Raw genomic sequence first — 17363 nt, 5'->3', positions numbered from 1 at the left:
CTCTCCTAGAGTACCCCAAATTATTGTCCTTGCAGGATAGTCCCATGTGGCTTTTTTTTAATAACAGAAAAATAAAGCCGATCCATCACATACTTTGACTTAATGTCCCAAGAGTTGTGATAGATTGAAGCTGATTTATGCATTCTTAATTTCTGATTTCTATTTACTGCTTGAACAGCAACATAATCTTACTATGGAAAAAGGAGGGGTTTACTAAAGTAATTTTTAAAACAATCTTTCACTATAGTCTCATTTATTAAAATGATTTATTTGTAATGTAAATTTTTATATCACACATGTGAATTTTTTTTAATGTGTAAGCATATACTTCCCACTACATATATCAGAGATGTACCTGGCTACATATAAGTGAGAATACAGTCACCAAACATCATGAATTCAGCAGAACCTAGGACCTTGTCATTATTAGCATTGTGCTAAAGTCCACTACTTTAAGCAAGAAGGTACTGACACACACACAACTTCATTCTCATTTCTTTCCTTTCTCCAAGGACCTATATTATCTTCTCTCTGTTCCCCCACTAATTTTCTTTTTAGAAATGCTGACAGTCTGTATCAATGTCTTTTCTTTCATTCATGCTCCATTTTTGTCTAAATAAATTCAGTTAGAGGTTACATGCAGTGTCTTCTTCTGAGCTTTAATCTTTCTCCTAATTTGGGGATTTAGACTTTTTCTCTAATGAGTCAATGAACTGACTGTAAACAGATTGCTGATTCAAAAAGGATTCCCAAATTTGCAACTAGTTGATTTCTTTCTATTATGAATCTTTCAATTTCATTTTTATGAAGTTGTTGATGATATTGTTTGTATGCCTTCTAATTCTTTCTTTTAAAATCACAGACTATATATATATATATATATATATATATATATATATATATATATCAAAGAATACAAATAATTTAAACTTTAAAATCTATTATCTTAACCCTAAACCATATTTTCTAACTTTCCTTCTCCTCATACTACCCCTATTCCCACCTTCTGGCTTCACTTATAGTCACCATTAATACTGATTTGATTCTTTCTTTAGTATGTCAGCTGGCTTGTCAGGGGTTAAAGACCAGTTAATTGAAAGTTTACAGTTGGGAAACCATAAAAGGGATGATCAAGAAGATATCATTAGGAGCAGCTAGGTGGTGCAGTGAATACAGTACCAGCCCTGGAGTCAGGACCTGAGTTCAAATCTGGCCTCAGACACTTAACACTTACTAGCCGTGTGACCTTGGGCAAGTCACTTAACCCCAACTGCCCTGCGCTCCCCCCTCCAAAAAGCAGAAAAAAAATTTTTTTTTAATTTAAAAATTAAAAAAAAGATATCATTAATTATGGTCCCATATGTCTACTTTCTCAATTCCAAAAAGCCTTTAAAAATGATCTACAGAGATATTAAGGTATGCTTAATGAAAATATGAGAAAGTAACTGAAAAATTTTTGCTCATTATTTTGACATCTTTATAGTCACACAAATGACTGAAAGGTGTAAGGTATTCAAAAGAGCAAAATGTAGACTTAAAGGCTCTCCAACAAGGTATTTTCCATATGCATGCATATGGGAAGGGATAAAAAGGAGAGAAAATTTGGAACTCAAAATCTTGTGGAAGTGAATGTTGAAAACTAAAAAAAATAATTAATTTTTTAAAAAAAGTAGGACAAAGTTGTATCTAATTTTTTTTTACCTGTCCCATCATGCATATAGCCCAGTTTTCTGTAGGCACCTAAAAATATCTATTTAATTGAACTGAAGAATTTAATTTTCATCATGAATTAGCAAGCTAAAATTATTCTATAAACGGTACAGAGAGTTATGTTTTCCTTTTTGTTATGAGAATGACTGATAAAGCTAGGAATAGGAGAAATGATCTGTTGTACTATAAACCATTCAAAATAGAGAATTTGTCTCAACCAAATTAATAAAACATGGTCATGATGTTTTGGTGATGAGATTATCAAAATAACTATGACATCCAGAATACTTCAATATAATGATATCTGCTTCAATGGAATTTACCTATAAAATCAAATTTTTCAACTGTATTTTTCACCAATAGTTTTTTGTTTAATGAAGACAGATTTGCTTCTACTGTTAAATGATGCTTGTATCCATAAAAATACAACTAGAGACCAGGGGCGGGGAACCTTAGGCCTTGAGGCCATATGTTGGTCTTCTAAATCCTTAAGTGTGGTCTTTTGATAGAATCCAAGTTTGGTAGAACAAATCCTTTTATGGAGGGGATTTGTTCTATGAAGTTTGGATTCAGTCAAAGGGCTGCACTTGAGGACCTAGACAGCCACATGGGGTCTCATGGTTGCAGGTTCCCTACCCCTGAATTGGACAAAACTTTATTAAGTATCTCCTATAGGCAAGGTAACATATAAGGCAATAGAAATGCAAAGACAAAAACAAAATAGGTTCTGAGTTGTGTTTTGGAGGAAGTTACTGGTATAAACAAGGCAAGAAAAGACTGCACTGCAGACATAAAGTGAACCAACTATATAAATGCAAAGAGGCAGGAGTTGTAATCCCAGGTATAGGGAATAGGTAATAAACTAATTTACCTGTAACAGTTAAAAATATAACAAAAAGCTACCAAGAGCCAAACAAAGATTTTAAATGTATAGCTCAAATTTTGGTTCAATGTTATATACAAATATGCCAAGCCTTAAGAAAATCAAATATATGAAAACAAAAAAATTACCAAAAACATATGGAAGGAATATTTTCATAGTTGTTCTTTAAAAGCAGGAATTTATTGATATATTCCTCTAATTATCTCCCCAATGTTTTTCAATTATGTCTAGATTTACCAAAACTAACAATATATTTCAGAAGTATACCAATTATATATACAAGGTAATGCTAACATTGAAATGAGACTGCTTCTGATTTCATGTTTATGCTACATATAAAGTTATCTGATAACTGATTATAAACATAGAAGGGCTGTTAGACTAACACACAGGCAGAAGAGATCATTTCAGATACCATCCCACTGTTACTGATAGGTAACCCACAGTTTTGGAGACAACTTTTACAATATTGGATATGATAACTGGGGTAAAACTACATGCTAGCCTCTACAGTTTCTATTGGAAAGAAATTGGCACTAATGGTTATACTACACATGACCCCTTTACATAACAATTCTAAGGCAAAACATGTAGTACAAATATCCACAAATAATTTGACTTGGAATTACAAACTAGAATTTATATAGGGGAGCTAGGTGGTACAATAGAGTGCCAGGCCTGGAGTCAGAAAGATTCATCTTTCTGAGTTTAAATCTGGTCTCAGACTCTTACTAGATGTGACACCCTGGGCAAATCACTTAACCCTATTTGTCTTAGTGTCCTTATCTGTAAAATGAGCTGGAGAAGGAAATGTTTTGTAATTTCTTGTTTTTAAGTATTGCTGTTATCCTTGTTATTTTTCCCACTGTTTTTATTGCTGATTTATTTTGTGAAAGATGTACACTAAATTTTTGTTTTATGTCTACATCAAAAGTATTTAAAGAAATACTAGTACCATTTAATGTAGTTATGGAACCAGTGATTGCATAGTAGGCTGTACCCAGGAGGTTATGTTCATTTTTGTTACATATGCAATGAACTCACAACTTAAAAAAAACTCCAAATGGGATCACAAAAAGTTGGACATGACTGAAAACAACTTGAACAACAATAATTTATTTATAGACCAATGATCATTGAATTAGAATCTGGAGAGATGAGTTCTAACTCACTTTGTCACTAACTAGGTGTGGTACCTTTTCACCTAAGCTCATAAGGGGTCAGTTTTCTCAACTTTAAAATGATAGGACTGGATCATAGGATTTATACAATTGTATTACTTAAGACAACATGGATCCAGCCCCAATTGTGCTCTTAAAATGATATGCACTCATGTTATGTATATTACATATTGGTTAACCAAACATTCTTGGGATAACAGGTACATGTATATGTAAATGTATATATGTCTGTGTGTGTATGTAAATACACACACACATAAACAAATATAAAGCTACTAAAGTTTAAAACTTTACTAAAGTCTTTTGGGACACCCTGTATATATTTCAAGGAATACTGAAAAATAACATCAGTTATAAAAATTCTCTAAGATCTTTTTATTCTTATTTCTCTGAGATGAATATATCAAGACATAATTATGTCTCAAATTATTTTAGGCAGAAACAGATATCTAAAATAAGTGAAGAGCTACAATGACATTATTATTTTCAATGGCTCTTCTTATACCAGTATATTTCTATAACAACTTTCTCCCCAACGATCTCCATTAGACTCCAGATACAATGATGTACTTTGCTACAGAAGAATAGTCATGACTAATCTATAATACTCAAGGCAAAGGATTCTTAATCCAAGGTCCACAGAATCTGTAGACAGATTTCAGGGAAACTGTGAACATGGATAGGGAAAAAAAATTACATCTTTATTATTACTAACCTTTGTTTTCACTGGTAATCCAATGTATTTCATTTTATGTAATTTAACTTAAAACATTATTCTGAGAAAAGGTACACAGACTTCAAAAGATTGCCACAGAAATCCATGACACACAAAAAGGTAAAGAACCCTGCTGTAAGGAATGATGACCTTGGACAAATCATTTGCTCTCTCTCAACCTCAGATTTCTCATCTGTAAAATGACAGGGATGATCACCAAACTTCTTTCAAGCTCTAAAGTGTTATGATTTGATGAAATGCACATTGAAGCTGTCTGAATTTGAGGCTCTTTATAAGTTATAGAAAAATTCTCTATATTTATCAAAGGACATTAAAAATTAAAAAATACCTTTAGGTTTATATTTGAAGGAAATATAAAATCGTTGGAAGCTACTTTAGTAATGTGACAAGGGAAATAAAACTTGAAAAAAAATAGAGGCTAACACTTGATTTTGTTATCTGCATTTATTCAGTTCACACTATGTAATAAAAATTAATAATACCCACTAGGAATCATGTACTAAGTGTCAAATGAATACAGAATACATCAAGGATGGAAATGCATAGAAAGTGATCACTGAGGAAGGGGTGGATAGGGAAGCATGGTTCCAATGGGGCTTCAGGTAGGCTTTGAAGTAAGGGTAGATCTTAGGAGAAGCAAAGATCATCATCAAGGAAGACAAATGTGATATTGCAGTATGGACAAAGATGGGGCTGTGCACTGCATGTCTGGGTTAATTATTTTAAAAGGGAAGCTGAAGTAGATGGTACATAGGAGGGAGTAGGAAATTGAGGTAGAGACATAAATAGAGATCAAATTACAGAGTAATGTTTGACTGTAGCCCTAAAATATAAGCTCCTTGAGGGCAGTGACTTTTGTTTTATTTTTGTCTTAATATTGCCAGTGCCTGATACATAGTAGGTACTTAAAAAGTTTCCTGAATTAACTTACATAAACTAAGGTTTAGATTTTATACTATAGATGGGCAGAAATCACTTAAGCTCCCTTAACAAGTGATTTTTATGTGCAAATGAAATTTTACAAAAATCTGTATGTCAATGGGATGTAGGATACAATGAAGGGGAAAAGATTGGATGCCAGAAGACTATTTAGGAGTCAGTTATAATTACTCAGGTATGAGATGGGAATAAAAACTTGGGTATTTGCAGTGGGACTAGAAAGGAAGGGGTCATTGGAAGACATTTGACAAAAGAAGTGATGGATTTTGATGACTAATAAGATAATGTGAGTTAAGAGAGAGAACAAAGGATAAATTATTTTTTTTAAATTTCAAGTTGGGAACAAGAAAAAAAACTTCCATAAAACTTTTCTAAGTTTTTTTCTAAGGAAAAGCAACATAATTAAATATATTTAAAACAAGAAACATCCACTAAGTGAAGGCCATATGTGTTTAATTCAATCTACATATTAGGTATTTCTATGATATTAGTAAAGTCAGAGCTAGAAAAATTGAAGTTACAAAAGGATCCTGAAAAATAAAGTGAAGCTTTACATTTTGATACCATAATTTCTAAAGTAAGAAGAGTCAAGAATCTATATAACTTCAGTAAACTAAAAGGCATCCAGAAGAACAAATACTTGGTACCAATTCAAAGAACATGTTTAATTTAGTTCTAAGAGGTAAGTTGTCTGGATGTTAGGAAAAGCAGTTATATGGAAGATGCTTTTTGTGGGCTAATTTCTGTGTTAGCCAATAAATAACTTGAAAAAAATTCAAGAGGAAAATTATGGCTTTTGTTTCTAAATACTTCAAGATCTCAAACCAATTTATCTGGTATATGTGGAAATGATCAATACCCACTTCTATTTTCTGTGAATTGTTTATGTTCTGGCCAATTCTGAATAAAAAAAACATGCTTTAAAAGTTATCAACTTTACCTTTGCTCGTTTAAAGTTCTAGTTTTCAATTTAGAAACATCAGTGCTTCCTTTCAACATACCTGATTATAGGTAACTAATACCTGTAAACATTACCTTGGGCAATGTTTCTGGCAATGGCAGAAAAACCTGTTTAATCTACATTACTTCCATGTACATTCATAGTTCTTCAAATTGACCTTCAGTTGGAGGATTTTCAGGCAACTACAGTAAAGTAAGTGCTTGTTAAATACTACTTGGAAGTGTTCTACCCATCATTGATTTTGAACTTTTCTGATATTAGATATCTGACATATCTGAAGGCAAATTAGAAAACTGAGTTTTATAGACCATCAGAATAATTCTATCAGCAACATAAAAGGCAGAAACCCAGAGTTGAAGCTTCTTAGAAAGTAAAATGTTTGCAGCATTTCTGTTTCTTTGAATTGGATGACAAAAATAATGGATACTCTGGCAATGTCACCACCCTTTTAAAGGGCAAGGTGGAAAAGATGGCATGTTGTCTCCCTCTTTAAGAGTCAAATGGTTTTCAACCTGTAGTCTTAATATCAATGAATGAAAACAGTACAGCTGTGGTACATATTTATAGGGGGCTTCATACTTAGAACATTAGACAGAATGCAAGTTTTAAAAGACGAAAATCGATATGTGAAACATTTTATAGAAACTCAGAATATGTGTTCCAACCTTGACTTTCTGAAACTGGTCCTAAGTACACTCATGTCTCCAGATTATAAACAGAAAGATTATCTAGGAATACTTTTGCAAAAGGAAAAAGATTAAAAGCAGAAATGATTATACTTTGAAGCCCTCATGAAATTATAATAAAAAGAATTACTTCAACATAATATTATCTTGTTATCAATGGAAATGGGCAAATTGTCTAAATGACCCCTCCAAGGATAAAAATAATTCTGAATACATCACAATTCCAGTTCACTAGTGATACTAAGGACTGAATAATATAGAATATTCTACAATTAATAATTAAGAATGTGCAAAATTGTTGAAATTCAAAGTAAAAAACATTAATTATAATGTTATCCTTTGTATTCCAACCTGATTTATGGAAACACTTTGCATTTTGAGTACTTCTCCAGTAATTCTGATGGATTTCCATTAAACTAACCACATTCTCTTGAATGATCCTTTGAATAATCCAAGGGACTCAGATGTGATACCAAGGTGTGTTGACCAAATTCTGGGATATAACCTTGGAATTTGACAGGCTATGAAGTGATTTGAACCAAAAATTTTAGAGTCATTTGCGTAGTGTTTAAGACCAATAAACTCAAATATAAACAGATCCTTGTAGACTGCACATTGAACACAAATTAATAGAATCTATATTGTATTATATTTTCATTTATTCTGTTAAACATTTCCTAATTACATTTTATTCTGGTTCTGGCCAAAGCAGTATAGACAACATTTATGGCATTTAGCCTAAACATATAATAAGAAATGAAAAGGAAAAGATGCAAGATATATTAAAAAAGAAGACCAGTAGGCTAAATTTCTGTCTATATGTGGGGCCCTTTCTAAAAGAATTATGTTTTACTATACAGGTAAGAATTAAATATTTAAATACAAAGCATGTATGTATATCTAAAATATCATAGATAGAAAATCTATGGAATGGCTGAACAAACTGGCACATGAATGTAAGGGCATATTTACTGCACCTTAGGACATGATAAATATGAAGAATACAAAGAAGCATGAGAAGACATATGGACTGATACAGAATGAAGTAGAATCAGGAAAAAAGACATATACATATATATGTGGAATATGGTATATGTGTATATAAACAGAAATATATGTATGTATTTATATGTGTATATTTAAATATATGATTATAATGTAAATTGAAAGACTATCAACAACAAAAAGAAAATTAATGACTGCATGATTTTAATGACCAATCCTGGAGAACAGAAATTCACCTCTTTTGATTTTTTGCAGAGGTAAATTATGAGAGTGGAATATAATATACATTTGATTCATGTGTTTCTTAGTTTTAATGACCTGGTTTTTTTTCTTCTTCTTTTTAAATTCTTTGTCACAAGGAAAGGTTCTCTGGGAAGTGGAGAAGAGAGAATATATCTGGAAATGAAGGTGACATAAGACAAAAACTATTAAGAAAAATAACCCACAATGAAAATTGTATTTTGCAGCAGGGGTATTATAGTCTGTCAAATGATAAGAAATATTATTTGTGGTATCTGTGGTCTGAGAGGAGAGCAAAAAGCCTCTGAGACTGCATAAATTTTGGCTTACCATCTAAGGAAAAACAATGAAGTTCATAAGTTTTAAACATTATTCATTGAAATTTACTTTATAACCACTAAGTCAGATGAACTATCTCAACTTCAAGTGATAACACCTGAAAATGAGAGTCAACTCTAATATTAAGAAGGATATAATGTAATATTATTATAGAAATGTGAGTATTTCTTAAAGAAATGTCTAATTGTATATGTTCTCAAAAATAAATATACAAGTGACAATATCATAATTAATGCTTTTTTACTCTGAATTTAAAAATTTTACAGATTCTCGATTACAGAATATTCTGTATTGCTTTCCTTAATCTTTAGATATCACTAGTGTCTCAGAATTTTCTTTTATTCAGAACTGTGAGTTTCCCTGTTAGCCCAGGTTTCAAAGTACCACTCTCCCTTGCAGGCAGCTTTGACATACAGGAGCATTATTAAGTATGTTTGGACTCCTGTGAAGCCTAAATGTACTCAGCTTTACAAGGAGATTGGAATAGGAGCAGGTATGTTGCAGTATTTACACACAAAAAGCAAATTTCTAGAAAGATTCAGGTTCTGCTTGTGGGGATCCTTGAATGGCTCTATCCTGAGTTATATGTAAGATGAAACATCTGGTAAGTTGTTCATTTGGGCATCTGACAATAGAAGAATGCAAGAATTTCCTATGTTAACTTTTATTCATACCATGAAATAAAGTAGTATATACAAAGTGACTGTTATGTTTTAATTGAAATGCCATCCCTTTGTTCATTGAGAAAGTCCTTTATGACGTACCTGATATATTATCCATAATTATCTCTAATATAAAGTGATTAAAATCTATGAAATTGTTAAATATTTTTAAGATGAGTGGTATCAATAAACATATTGACTTGCTTTATAAAAAAAAATTATTTTAGAGTATGAGTTAAAGGTGAAAAAGTAAGCCTAATTTATTTCAGAGCTGATTTCAATGGAATTTTATAAAGAAAATATATTAAACTATGTTGAAAATGTGCAACATATGCAAGTATGATGTCACTTTTGACAATGTGGTAAATATTTCACTAAGCAAAATCATTATCACCTTCAAAAATAACATGTACCAATTTTTTCTAAAATTCACTACAGTCTTGAAGAGAACATAACATTCTACCTTGAAAAAAGTAATAGGAAAGGTCTTTAGATCTGAAACTAACTTTACATTCAAATACACGGGTTATGATTTAATTTAAGGTAGTGTAAGCTCTTTAGTAGAGACACAGAAAACCAATAATATTTGTTCTTTTGAGATCATCCTTACTATATTAATAAATTCCTAAATCTTTCTCTCCCTGTCTCTCTCACATACACACACATACACACACACAAATATATATTTTTTGCTTTTTACAAAGTATTCCAAAAATTTTTAAGGTTATAAATAAGCATCCACATATGCTGATTAACTTAACAATAAAATGTTACACTTCTCTGAATAAATTAGGATAAATGTGACATGAGCTTGAATCCCACCTCAGATAACTTAAAGTATTATATAAATGTCTCTTAGTAGACAGTTCCATCAGATAGTAGACAATAAAACTGCAATTAAGAGCATAACTCTGGTTTAAATGTGTTATTCAATATTTATTTTAATAATATAAAGAGAATTTTTTGACATCACATAAAAATTTTCTTTTATTTTAAATTATCCTAACAAAGGAACTCTAGAGAGACAAATGGTATGTGTAAATAGGCCATAGTACATCACCAATAATGTCATAAAAATACCATTAATGACATGTATGACCAAAAGAACAAAGTGGTCTAGCCATTTATGAAGTTCATAGCACAACAGACTGATAGCCTGAGATGTACTAGTACCCCAAAAAGGTATTAAAAGAATTGGAAGGTTCATTTTCTATGAAGAGTTTATGGAAGGACATAAGAAGCAGATTAGATGAAAAGTTGTATATATGCTATAGTCCACCAAAATGGTGGGGAATACTCATATTGAGATCATGGGTCTTTAAATAAATTAAAAGGAAGGTTTATATGGTCCATTTAGTAAAAAGAGATTCCACTTTAAATGGCCATTTTATAAACAATTATGACTCAGACTAAATATCACTTTCTAACTACATCGGAAGCAATCACATGAAAGAAAGATTGAAAATGAGATTTTATCAGGCACTTGGTTAGAATAATAATAAAAACAAACCCTAACCTATTTATGAAATCCATGCCATATTAATATCCAAATCCTAATCGAAATACCCAGCACATACTTTTTATTTAGCAGTTCAAATTTAAAGATATGTGGAACAAGTATAGGTGAGAAGCTAGGTGTTACAGTGAATAGAGAGCCCCAGAGCTGGAGTCAGGAAGTCCTGAATTAAAATACCAACTCAGACACTAACTAGCAGTGTAACTATGGGCAAGTAACTTAACCTGGGTTTGTCTTATTTTCCTCACTGTAAAACAGGTATAATAATAGTACCAACCTCCCAGGGTTGTTGTGAGGATTGATTGAGATGTAACTGCAAAGTGCTTAGCACAGTGCCTGACACATATTAGGTGCTTAATTATTATTCTTTTTTTTTTCTTTTTGGAGGGGGAAAGGTAGGGCAATTGGGATTAAGTGACTTACTCAAGGTCGCACGGCTAGTAAGTGTTAAGTGTCTGAGGCTGGATTTGAACTCAGGTCCTCCTGACTCCAGGGCCGGTGCTCTATTCACTGTGCCACCTAGCCACCCCTTAATTATCATTCTTATTAGATCACCAATCAATGATATTTTTATGGTTCCTTATATATCATGACAGTTTAAATTAAAGTTTACCACTTGGAATTATTTCCAAATATTTCTAAGCATTCTAATTTGATAAATATCTCAATTTTTTTTTTAAGCAATTGGGGTTAAGTAACTTGCTCAAGGTTACACGGCCAGTTATTTCTGGGTGTGGTGCTGAGTATCTGAGCCCGGATTTGATCCAGGTCATCGCAACACTGGAGCCGGTGCTCTTATTCGCTGTGCTACCTGGCCACCCCTAATATCTCAAAATTTTAAAATCACAGCAATGCAATTTGTTTTCTTTGAACATTCCTTTAAGTATTCTCATTTTCATTACACAAAAGAATCTTTATGTAATCTTTTAAAATTGAGTTGTCTACCTTACAATTTAAAAACTAAAACCTCCTTTGATGATTCTACAATTTAGCATAGTAGAATACAAATAGTGCTGGACTTGGAGCCTGAGGACATGGGCCCAAATTCTCGTTTTGCCACTTAGCAGCTGTGTGCCATTGGGCATGCCACTTCACCTGTTATATTCAGTTTTCTCACCTGGAAAATGAGGGATTTATACTACATGGTCTTTAATGTTCCTAGCTAGAACTACGAACCTAGATGCCCTTAACAATGAGGCAATTTCCTAATCTCATGATGGGGATTAACAGCAGCAATTTAAAGAATGTAAATTTTCTTTTTTGAAATGATTTATAACAAACAACACAATGAATATTATTTATCATATAGACTTACTTGAAATGAAAATTTATTGTTACATATTTTGAATCCTCTCATGTTCCGGTATGCACATGACATGCTTTTTTCTAACTTTGTATTTAAGTTTATGATATATTTTTATTTTCTCTATACTCTATTTGTGTTCTGGCATTTGAGTCTAAAATAAAATTTAAAAAAATTTTTTTGGTTCTGCTTTTTTTTTTAGTTTTACATTAATAATTTAAAGTTTTAATAAATACTTTATTGATGATAAAAATAGCTTGCATTTACATATCACTTTAAGATTTGAAAAGTGCTTCACAATTATTAACTTATTTTTATCCTCTCAAATCTGAGGCAGATACTATTATTATCTTCATTTTACTGATGTGGAAATGAAAGAAAAGGCTAAATGACTAGCCCAAAGTTACATAGCTAATAAATGTCCTAAATTGGATTAGAATTCAGGTCTTTTTCTGACTATACATGTCCAACATGCTATCTAATGTACCACCCAGCAGCTTAATGAATTCTTCTCAATACAAATTTCTATCTTTATTTTATTTTTTTGACAAAAATTTCTTTAGTTTTTGCTACACTCACCTATTCACTGTTCCTCCAACTCCCATTTCTTTCTTCAGTCAGTCCCAACTCAGGTGCTGATAGAGCTAGATATATGTAATATCACCAACAGAATATATCAACTATGTAAAGTCTTAAGTAGAGTGTTTCAAAATAGGTTATTCTGGTTAGCTCAATGGTTGGGAAAAAAAAGTTAACTGAAAATTTATCTTCCTTTCCCTTAAGAAAAAAAAAATTACTATTTTGCTCTAGTGACAGTTTAAAATGTTGAATATAAGTAAATCTCTGACAATTAAGAAAATTCTTACTAAATACCTACTTTAAACAATACACAAAAAATAATGTAGACAGTATAGAAGTCAAATACAAACTAATCCAGGGCACTTCCCGAATAGTTTTTTTTTCTTCTTTAAATCTCTACTTTTTTTTTTTTTTTTGGTCTTTTTGGAGGAGGGAAGGCAGGACAATTGGGATTAAGTGACTTGCCCAAGGTCACACAGCTAGTAACTGTAAAGTATCTGATCCACATTTGAACTCAAGTCCTCCTGACTCCAGGGTTGATATTCTATTTACAATGACACCTAGCTGCTCCTTAAATCTCTATTGTTTAGCTTTCACTTATATCACTCCTCTAAAGGCAGCTAGCTGGTAGAGTGGATAGAGTGCTGGGCCTGGAATCAGGAAAACCTGAGTTCAAATCCAATCTCTGACATTTACTGGCTGTGTGACTCTGGACAAGTCACTTAACTTTGGTTTGCCGCTGTAAAATGGGGATAATAATAGCACCTACCTCACAGGATTATTTTGAGGACCGATATTAATAAAGGATTATATTTATAAACTGAGAATAATATTTGAAGGTATATTTATGAGGATTATAAATCCCTCAGCATAATGCACTAAAAAAATTAGGTATTAAATAAATGCTTATTCCATCCTCTTTCCCTCCCCTCTAAACATTGGGTGTGGAAATGAGAGAGAAATATTTAAAGATTCTGTTTCCTTGGGTTTCTATTAACTCAGCTTTTGGTGCAATAAGATCAATACTTATTTTTCTCAGTATATAAAACTCAGGGCTCCCTGTTTACTCATTCTCCATTTATTTATGTGTTTTTTTTTATTATATTTTCAAACTCAGATCTATCTAGAAGGCAATCATTATGACAACATGGATATTATTTTAAATTAATAAATTCATAACTGACAAAAACAAATAGAAGTTTCTAAGATGAGTCTGATATAAAATACAAGCTGTTTTATGACAACTAGTACATAGAGTTTCAATTTGATATTTATAGAAATAAGTCTGCAAAGTCCAAAGATGAGATTCAACTGAAATGGGTGAAGTTTGCCCAAGTAAATACAAATGACCAGAGCCTAGCACATAATGGTACTTTGCAAACCTTAAAGAACTATATAAATTCTAGCTAGTATAAGTGACTTTATTTACAATAGCTACAAAATTCCATTTATCCCTCTGTTGACCAATGTCAAATTATTTTTTACATTAGGAGTTCTTAACCTTTTTTGTGTCATAGACCCCTTTTGGCAGCTTGGTGAAGCCTACCTTAGAATAATGATTTTAAATGCATAAAATAAGATAAATAGGATTACAAAGGAAACCAAAGACTGGTGAAAATAAAGATGTAATTTGTTTTCCCCATACAAGTTCACAGGTCCTCTGAAATTGGACCACAGATTAAGAACCTTGCTTTCTATTAATATGATAATCAAGAATTTCCCCTCTATCTTTCACAGGAACTATGATAACACCTCTTATAAAATCCTCACTTAGCCTGTTCAATCACTGATTGAACAGAATGAGGTGCCATTCTGCTCAATGAGTCAGTGCTACTTATCTTTAGATTCATTCAGAAATGTCTTTCTAAAAGCAAACTTATCTCTGGTGTGAGAGTTTATTATATTTTATATAATCATACTGTATGCCTTCTTCATTTTTCAAATACTTGAGTTTTTAAATAATAAATATTCGGAGTAAAATATTATGAAATAATTAATATTATTAATATCTTCACAAATCTGAACTCAGAACTTTCTTAATCAAACTAGACAATTTATTAAAAAGAAAATTATATCATTTAAAACCCCCAAAAGGATGTCTTAAAATAAGAGAAGGGGTAAAAAGCAAGAGAAGGAGCCACTGTTTTCGGCTAAATTTTGAATTAAAAAAAAATAGGCCAGAGAAACAGTTTATGACCTAATGCACTGGTCCAGTTATAAACACATATATACAGTATATCTCCATCAACTGAAACTTAATCACCTTTTTACAATTTAGAGGGGGAAGGCAGCTTTTAGTATAGTTAAGCCATGTATCATCAATACCATGAAGCTAACCTATCAGTTGTAATAGCTCCTATAAAATACCAGAGTGAGATTGCAATAAGCCTAGAAAATGGGCTACAAATCCCAGCTATGCTCAAGCAAGCAGTGAACCAAAAATAAAAATAGGTAGAACTGCACCAAGAACTACATAGCATTCATCTCGATTCATGATCAGTAAGGCAAAGTTCATAGGTCAAGGTTTTAAAGAGTCTTATTCAGATCAGAAAGGCAGTCATTACACAAAAATTTCTTTTTTATATATATAATTCAGAAGTAATCATGTGAATTTCCAGTCTATAACACATAATGGTCTACACAAAAATAGGTTGCAATTATCAAAACCACATTACTTTATCTTCAAATACCTGTATTAACTTTAAAATATCAGAGTGTTCAACTTAAAAAAGTAAAAGCAAAATTATTCAGTTGCAGGAGCAGCTTTACAATTATGATTCAACTGTACTTGGCCTCCACAAGACATAGAAAGGGATATTGATTGTTAAACATTCTGAAATATTGATTGTGCTAAATTTTCTCCTTGTAATTAAGGCAAGGTAAAGATAATTTCAACCTAAATTTCTTTTGAGTTAATAATTCAAATTGATCTTAATTTCTGGATTATGATAATTCAGGTATAAAATAATATAAAAATATATTAAAGCAACAATTACCATAAATTGTTGGCACTTAATAAATGTTAATCATTTTGATGCAATTACAGCTATAATGCAAGCTGCTACATGCTGGACAAAATGTAGAGGATGTACCAGCCAACACACTATAACTTTTTTTTTAACTTAGTGAAAATTAATTGATATGAAGGTTTTAGATATTTCCATTTCCTACAGATCTATGGCTATTTGATAAGCAGTTCTCATTTTTATCTAAACCCCAAAAGTATCTTTGGAGAAAGGAAGTATTTTAAAAAATAGTAGCTTTCAAATCAATTTTTAAGATAAAAAATAAAACTGATAGCTACAGGTAATGTTAAATATTCCCCAGGCTGGTTGTTTCTAAACTATTCTCTATGGTCTTTACCAGTGCTTCATTATAATTCCCTGGCTAAAAGAGTACAGGGATTACTTCAATAGTACAATACTATAATTTACACATTTTTTTCAATAAACACAGAGATAAAAAGCCAATTATTTAAATAGGATGTACATTTTATATAAAATGTGAACTTTATTAAAAAGAGTGTTCCTATCTACTAGTCTTCTACACTTACTGAAAATACCCTGAGAACTCAGATGTTCTGAATGAGACTGGTTAAAATCCTTCATCTAATATGGAACCATAAATGCCAATACACCACTTAAGTCACATTTCACGTAGAGCAATTCAAATACATACAGATTTATTCACTAGTCATAATAAAAACATTAAGGAAGTCTTGGATCAGGGATAAGATTTTTTAAATTTCCTAACTCTAGGAAGGATTATGGCAAAGAAAGTAATACAAAGTTTCAATTTTAAAAGAAATGTGAAATAAAAAAAATGTATAAATTCATTTATGGTAGTTTCTGCCTCCTCTCATGCCCAACCTACATTACTAAAAAAGCTTCTCAATCTGGTTCATTTCTTACTAAATGGAAAGAATACCAGTCCTTGAGCAAAAACATTCTCATATTTCCACCAGACAGGCTCTGACTTCAATAGTATATCTCCAGGGAAGAGGACAGGAGCCAGGTTCCCTCGAATGTCATTCCCCAGATGTTCAAAACGGTAACTAATTAATTAGCATTAGAAGATTTGGTTTATAGGGGAATCTCACTGGTCCAGTTTGCAGCCTACAAGAAAACGGATTGTTTTTAGCTATAACATCAGGACATAAAGTATGAGGATGTGGTTTTTTTATTCCATAGAAAGAGAAGAATATTTCCAAATATTGACCATTAACATTAAAAAAAAAATTGCCTACCATTGCAGCAGAATTTCCTCCAGATTTTTTGACGTTCTTTGAGGGCACTCCATGCAGATAATTGAGTCTAGCCTGGAAACCTAGAATCAAAAGAACTCACTTTAGTAAATACATATTAGTTGGAGATTAGAAATATATACATACAAATACAGATATACATAAAAACAATGAAATACACATGTGCAAAATGAAAAATAAATGAAAGTAAAACATTTATGAGGAAAAAATTCATCTACCAGTCATTAGAAGAAATTGAAAGGATTTCTAATATAATCAACTCTTGATTACTCTTTGCCTTGTGACAAAATTGTCTACTCAAGTCCTATGTTCCTCACATCCTTCTACAAGACATTAATTCTAACTGCCATCATAGGGAT

At 31.6% G+C, this 17363-nt stretch overlaps 1 protein-coding gene across 6 annotated transcripts in view; it reads right to left on the bottom strand.

The window, feature by feature from the left end:
• The window catches only part of GPATCH2 (G-patch domain containing 2), a 258389-nt gene that overhangs the window by 203281 nt on the left and 37745 nt on the right, over positions 1-17363 (bottom strand). For 4 of the 6 annotated variants that reach the window (XM_069066026.1, XM_069066021.1, XM_069066020.1 and 1 more), the window contains one exon: positions 16987-17066. In XM_069066026.1, coding sequence (XP_068922127.1) covers positions 16987-17066 — 80 coding nt within the window. Of the gene's footprint in view, positions 1-7883; positions 8498-9448; positions 16856-16986; positions 17067-17363 lie in introns of those variants that run through there. The other 2 variants (XM_069066023.1, XM_069066024.1) reach the window with 2 other exon arrangements.

The sequence above is a fragment of the Petaurus breviceps genome, unplaced genomic scaffold (assembly GCF_028583685.1).
Source record: "Petaurus breviceps papuanus isolate PSGF00001 unplaced genomic scaffold, PetGlider_PUasm1.0 90702, whole genome shotgun sequence".
In the NCBI taxonomy this organism is placed as follows: domain Eukaryota; kingdom Metazoa; phylum Chordata; class Mammalia; order Diprotodontia; family Petauridae; genus Petaurus; species Petaurus breviceps.
The sequence above is the reverse complement of the archived record's forward strand: the minus strand, read 5'-3'. Positions and strand labels throughout refer to the sequence as shown.